At 46.5% G+C, this 7,500-nt stretch overlaps 1 protein-coding gene across 4 annotated transcripts in view; it reads right to left on the bottom strand.

Moving 5' to 3' along the window:
• The window catches only part of fgd4a (FYVE, RhoGEF and PH domain containing 4a), a 73,522-nt gene that overhangs the window by 54,897 nt on the left and 11,125 nt on the right, over positions 1-7,500 (bottom strand). Inside the window, exon 1 of one of the 4 annotated variants that reach the window (XM_062547249.1) lies at positions 5,812-5,881. The exons of the other annotated variants lie outside the window; for them this stretch is intronic. Within the exon in view, the coding sequence (XP_062403233.1) occupies positions 5,812-5,866 (55 nt within the window). The 5' untranslated portion in view covers positions 5,867-5,881. Of the gene's footprint in view, positions 1-5,811; positions 5,882-7,500 lie in introns of those variants that run through there. 4 annotated transcript variants of the gene reach the window in all.

The raw sequence follows: 7,500 nt of genomic DNA, 5'->3' as shown, positions 1-7,500 counted from the left end.
TATCACACCTTGCCTCGTATTCTACAGGATATCAAACCTGCACCCTGACCACAACACATAAGACCCAGGCCTTCTGGTATGGCAGCCAGACCGCACAATCAACTGCAGAGAGGCCTAGCGGTAGACGATGCCATTACTCCGTTTATGCCATTGTGACGTTGCTGAATCCTACTGAGGCGGAGCATTGGAAAGGGTCCTTCAGCTTTGAGCTGTCGCGTGTCCTTCGTATTAGTACCATATTTTTATGAATGGAAAACACTGTAGTAAACTATACCTCAATAATTAAAGTAGCAACACCACTACAGGCCTGTGGACTAAACCCTCTATAAATGCCCTGCAACAGGGACGGACGCAGAGGGAGACAGGGGACAGACAGGGGGAGATGGCAGACAGCGGTAGATGGGGGCTGGAGGGTCCAGACAGGCAGGAGAGGCGTGGGGGAGGGGGAGGGGGAAGGGGGAGCGGAACGGAGAGCAGCGGAGCGGTGTCTGCGGATGAGGCATCCTGCGAGGAAACAGGAAGAGCATAATTCTGCAGCTCACCCAGAAAGTACCGCTCTCCGGCTTATTTTAGAAATCCAATTAAGTTTATGAGTCTGCCGCGAGCCTGTGGCTTGGCAAAGAACGCATGAGTATGCATACACACACACATGCACACACACACACACACATCATCCACAGCTACACAAGCCACCCGCTGATGAGGCATTACATAGGTTATGTGAGTGTAGTATAGTGTGGGTACACTAATTTCAGTGTATTACTGAGACATTTACAAACACAACATACACACACACAAACATAGAGTAAAGGTTCTGTTCCTGACTTCTGTTCGTTTACTAACATGCAGCACCTGATTGGTATGGCAACGCTCATCTCCATGGTGACATTTAACATCCCATCTCCATCACTGACATTGTACCAGTGACAAATGATGAGGAATGGGTACCTTGGTATTCTAAGCACACACACACACACACACACACACACACACACACACACACACACACACACACACACACACACACTCACACACACTCACACACACACACACACACACACACACACACACACACACACACACACGATTGCCCACTGTTACTGGGCCCATTAGTGAAGAGTTGTGAGCTATGAAAATGCCCCACTAACAAAACAGGCCTTAAACATTCATTCCCATGTGATTTGGCAGGTGTGAGGGTGACCTTTGACTAATATGCATGTGGTTGCCTGTATAGTACATCACATACGCACACACACATACACATGGCCCCACACATGGCCACACACACACACACACACACACACACACACACACACACACACACACACACACACACACACACACACACACACACACAGTGACTATGATACTGTTTAAGTGACCTCATTCTTGAGCAGACATGGTATGGAGCAGCAGTTGAACAGTGGAAGCCAATTACCGGTGCTGCATTTAATCTGCCACCAGACACACTGGTCAAGGGACTCACACGCACATGCACTCCCCATACACACACACACACACACACACACACATTTAATCTGCTGCCAGATATCCTGTAGCCTACAGGGCAAGATATATCACCTACCCTGCTGTTACGTAGCCATTTCCTAATTTGACATTGTTCTAATCTACATTAGTCCATAACTACAGCCCATCACATTAGACAGGCCCACTTGAAGTGAACTGAAATTGAAAAACCATTAAGCTGAGTACCCCCCCCCCCCCCCCAAACCCCCCCCCCCCCCCCCTAAAAAACACAGTCGCTAGCGTTGCGCTAATCTTGCCTGCCAGAGCACTGGGCGTCTGAGGCCATGTCCCACGCTGCTCCTGCCCCACTCTGCCCTGTGTTGCCCAGGGGCATTTTTAAGCAGGAAATTCATTAGCTGTTCACACACTCAATCACCAGCAACAGCGCTCTCAAAAAGTCTCTCTGCTGCTCTCTGTCTCAAATCTAAATCTAATCACAAGCCAGATTAATGGCTGCCGCTCTTATGCCGGGTCAGGTCGTCTGGCATGACCGTGGTGGCAGTGGCGGTCAGCTACACTACAACATGAAGGGAGACAAACGCGCTGAAGCGTTCAGTGCTGGGATTGAACGCAGCGGTCCAAATTTGTCCGTATTGATCTGTTGTCTACAGTCATTTTCACAACAATGGCTGCGTGTGTGCCCCCTGGTGGCTGACTGAAGCACTGCATCCCCAGATGTTCCTCCGCTGAGAGGCTTTTGGTGGATCGTATCACTGAGGGCAAACACGCGCTGTGGGATTTCTGGGTCAAAGATTAAACCTGATCCCTGATCCTGGAACGGGCTTAAGATGAATATCCACTGACGTGCTGAGTCCAGCAGTGTGTAAGCTGTGCTGTTTGAGTAAAAGCAAGAGTTAATATTCTTTCTCCCCCTCACCCCTCCTTCCCTTATGTGTGTGTGTGTGTGTGTGTGTGTGTGTGTGTGTGTGTGTGTGTGGTGTTTTTCATGTCTCTCTTGATACTGGAACAATGCATCTGCTCAAAGCCCACAAAACAGGAGGCCTTCCCTTTCCTGCCTCAAAAAAGGTGAAGGGGGTTAACCACACACACACACACACACACACACACACACACACACACAAACACACACACACAGGGTCCTTGCCAAGTAGAGTAGGTATGTGGGATTAACTCTAGGGAACAGAACAGGGGACATTCACCAACTCTAGTCTAATGAATCTAGCACAGCAGACTAGTGTGGCTAGATGCGGTGTTGCATTCTTATTATGTTAGCAGTAGCAGTAGCAGTAGCAGCAGTTTTAACTCTATTTCAGTGATAGAAATGTGAGGATGGTAAATTCTTCATGGTTGTGGTTGGGGGCTTTTACAGAAACAGAATCTTGAGCCGAGTGATTCTATTAAATCAGAGAGAGGAACATTTTTGTATTTATGTATTTAATTTAAATACATAATGCCTTTTTATGCCTTTTATTGATAGAGATAGTGAAGAGTGACAGGAAGTGAATGGGAGAGAGAGTAGGGGTGGGTTCCGGAAAGGACCACGGGGCGGGAATCGAACCCAGGTCGCCGGCGTGCGGTGCAGGTGCCCCAGCCAGCTGCGCCACAGTTGGGGCCGAGAGAGGAACGTTTTACAGTTTTACAACTACAGTACTTACACACTTTCAAAACTCTACACACAAAAGCCATTATTGCTCACACAAAATGCAAAATGCCTCATATCTCCAGCAATATCATAAACACATCTCTAAAGCAAGCATTTGTAACATGCGCTGTGTGGAACCACCGTGGTTGAGCCCTGCATACGCCCGGACTCGAACCCGCGAACCAATAGCACCTTGGATCGGGAGTCGAGCGCGCTAGCAATCCAGCTAAAAGCCCAGGCTACTAGCTTTCATGCCAGCAGCGCTCTTGAAGCGTCGGGGAGTGAGGTTTACTAACGTTCTACCGCACAGCTAACTAGCTGGCATCCATTACACACTCACCTCACATTATAACCATTTTTGTCATAATACTGTACTGACTGTAGTGAAGGGACAGAGCAGTGACCCCACCCGGTCGTGGGCCCAAGACCCCGCAGCTTTACCACAACGCCAAAGAGTCAGGCCCGCTGCTATGGCAGTCATAATGCATACGCAACTGTAGTGACTCTGTCACACTGCCCTCCCCTTCAGGAAGCTGACCCATGTGCTTCACACACTCTAGGGTCCCTCACACCAGGGTCCACTTATCCTGGGGGGTCCCTCATACTGTATTTCCAAAGAAAGGAATGACTACTATCAAATTACGCTTATTATTTTTTATTTACTATTACTGTGTGTGTGTGTGTGTGTGTGTACAGTTTAGAAATGTGTTTATGACATTTTGAATGTCGCTTGTCATTTTGCAGGAAATTTGAGGCATTTCGCATTTTGCGTGAGCAGTTGTGGGTTTTGTGTGTAGAGTTTTGAAAGCGTGTGTAAACGGTTGTATGGAGGATCAATTGGATTCAAGGCTAACAGAGAGAAAGAGAGAGAGAGAGACAGAGAAAGAGAGAGAGAGAGAGAGAGAGAGATGGGCAAACGCTCCACTGACCAGCAGCTGTTGGTTAAACCACACTTAATCTGAAAGTAATAGAGAGGACAGGGGTTAAAGTGAGAGAGCGGAAGGGACAAAGAGAGAGAGAGAGAGAGAGAGGGAGAGAGATAAGGAGAGAGAAACAGAGAGAAGAGCAGGATTAGAATGGATGAGTGGCATGTGTGCTTTGTAGAATGGAGCCTACAGTAGATTGAGTTCATGCACACATGCATGTGTGTGTGTGTGTGTGTGTATGCATTTGTCTATGTCCTCCATATATCGCTCCAACACACACACACACACACACACACACACCTTATACATCAACAACCCTTACAGTGTGCATTCACATACACACACTCCTTACATGTTCATTCTCTATTCTCTGGCAACACATCTTGTTTACCCAGTGAGGAATAGGCACTATATGCCAACTACTACTTTACCCATAAATACACACACACACACACACACACACACAGCGAAAATATAAGTATACCAACCATAAAATTATCCATGGCCACTAACCACCACTCTTGCCTAATGTTCAGCACTCTCCTCTCATCGCTGGAGTCCCTGCTGTGGGCCACAACCCCTAGGGGCAGAAGCCACTGGCATCTACTGGAACGACCAAAGAAAATCACAGCCTTTCACCGCAAACCAACTCTAAAGTTAATCCTCCTGAGTGGAGCCTGCGCCACGACCTACAGTACAGTACCACTCGAAAGATGAGGTCCCAGTCTTGGGCCATTTCCACGCTAAGTGAAAGCTGTCAGACCTCATTCAAAGACCAAACTGTCATTCATTTCAAATTGCCATGATTACAAGATGACCCAACAGAGACCCATCCCAAATAATGTTTTTAACATCTACAGTAAAGAAAGACACTTCTTAATTATGAATATACCATAACTTTTCACAGTGCCTTCACTACACATTACTGCAAATGGAAATGTCACAGACACGCAGGAACTACTCAAAAACCCATGTTTGGTCTATCTCCATTTAAACTCCGAGCTCTGTGTCATGAACTAACCACTTGTTCTACTTAAGTTGGTATTGCTGTAAATCTAGAGAATTCAGCCTAAATGTCCCACTCCAGCTCACCGACAACACTCACACATCCACACTCCCACGCCCACAGGCAAACACACACACAGACACACACAGACACACACACACACACACACACCCTGCCCAAGCTCTCGTCTCAGTAGGAAGGTGCGGCTGTACCTCTGGATCTCCAGAAACAGTATTTCCGTCGTCGTTTCATCCTGCTGGTGGACTACAGCTGCCTACTGTCCTCCATGAGTCTCAGGTACTACAGCTGCCTACTGTCCTCCATGAGTCTCAGGTACTACAGCTGCCTACTGTCCTCCATGAGTCTCAGGTACTACAGCTGCCTACTGTCCTCCATAAAGCCACAGGTTGGCGTTCTGTCTGATTACTAACACGATGTTAGCCACGGTCTCATTCAGCCTCAAGCAGCCTGAATCCATGAGGCCAGCCTATCCCTGTTTCCTGTGGAAAGCAGCGTCGCAAGTGTGTGTGAATGTGTGTGTGTGTGTGTGTGTGTGTGTGTGTGTGTGTGTGTGTGTGTGTGTGTGTGTGTGTGTGTGTGTGTGTGTGTGTGTGTATGTGTGTGTGTGCGTGTGTGTGTGTGTGTGTGCGGGCGCATACGCAAGCAAGCTGATGCCGGACAATCGAGTTTACACTCCGACCATCTTCCCGCTACAAATGCTGAGGGACGCCAGCGCGGTGTTGACCTACCCGAAGCTACGCAGCGGAGGCAAGACCTCCAGTGCCCACTGCCCAGGCAGTCCATAGTCTTCCCATCAGCCTCTGGGGCCGACCGCCCCGCCGATAAACAAACAGGTAGTAAATTAAATCAAATGAGCAATGCGACTCCACAAAGGATAGAGGAAGGGAACGTTTGAGAGAGTGAGAGAGTGAAAGAGAAAAGGAGAGAAAGAGAGAGAATAGAACAGAGACAGAGAGGAGGAAACAGTGCACACAATAACTCCTATGAATGAATAGCTGACAAAAATATCCCAAAAGCCATTGTCCCTCCCTCTTTCTCTCCCCCCTCTCTCTCTTGCGCTCTCTCCTGTCTATCTCACTCACTTCAGTGGACCAGCTATTCTTCGCTTACTACAGAATGACCCGAGAGATCACACGTGCTCACAAACACACACCACCACGCACAAACAAACAAATGTGGTCACTAGAATAGGACCGTGTTTGCTTGCTGTATGTGTGTACTGTAGGTATTCTGTTCAGCTGTTCCCAGAAATCGACCTGTGCGCTGCCCTAGCAGTCCACAGAGGAAACTACAGACAAAGGACAGGAAGCAGTGGAGTAGCAAGGGAAAACATGTCACACTCTCTGCACACACACACGTACACACACACACACACACACACACACACACACACACATGCTCACCTTCAGACACATACACACTTAGCTCATACTCTCATCAAACTATTGCATGAGAGAAACATGCTGCCATAGAAGGAGAGAGTGAGAGAGAAAGAGGGGGGAAGAGAGAGAGGGGGTGAGAGAGGAAAAGAGAGGTGGGGTGAGAGAGAAAGAGAAAGAGAAAGAGAGAGAGAGAGGGGAAGAGGGATCCTGTGGCTTTTGGTCTCTCAGGGACCCTCTTTTACTTTTTATCAGTTGTTTCCCCGAAGTACCTGTGATTTGGAGGAATATGAGGTACTGTAGTAATATGGGTATGGTATTCTTGAGGGTTTGTGTGTTAAAATGACTCAATGATAGACCTTCTCAATTGTAATTGAGAGTGGGTCTGGAAAAGGTTAATTGACTTACAACTTTCAACAGGGGCATAATTAGCAATGAAATTGAACTTAAATTGGTGCATTACAGTTTTTTTCAAAACACCAAAGTTTCGAAACTGTGTCTGTTTCTCAAAACTCTACACACAAAACCCAATTGCTCACACAAAATGCAAAATGCCTCAAATCTCCTGCTAAAAGGAAGCACAACATTCAGAATCATTGTCACGAACGCATCTTTAAAGCAAACATTCTCCTCACATTATCATACTTTTATCATAATTTGACATTTTGGATTCATCATGTTTATACTGTTACTCAAAACCTAAAGCTATTCTGTCTTTCATGGGTTTTATATGCATATAAGAGTGAGTCATCTACAGAGAAAAGTTGAAATACACTGTAAAAATGCAAGCAATAGTGAAACCAAAAATAAAGATTTTCCCCCAAACTATTAGGCTACAGTAATTGTTGCAAACACAATATCTTACAGCCAACAAGACCAAAACTGAGTAAAATGCAATGAACAGAAATGACCGCAGTTTCAAATAAAGCAATTATTGACCACTATCAAATTACTTAGCTTTTTCCAAAAAAAAGCTAATGGTAACTTGGGGACAAACAAAATTACAGCAAAAAAAAACAAACATAAAGTTGACTTTTA

The sequence above is a fragment of the Sardina pilchardus genome, chromosome 10, assembly GCF_963854185.1.
Source record: "Sardina pilchardus chromosome 10, fSarPil1.1, whole genome shotgun sequence".
NCBI lineage: Eukaryota > Metazoa > Chordata > Actinopteri > Clupeiformes > Clupeidae > Sardina > Sardina pilchardus.
Note: the sequence above shows the minus strand (reverse complement) of the source record. Positions and strands in the feature narration are given on the sequence as shown.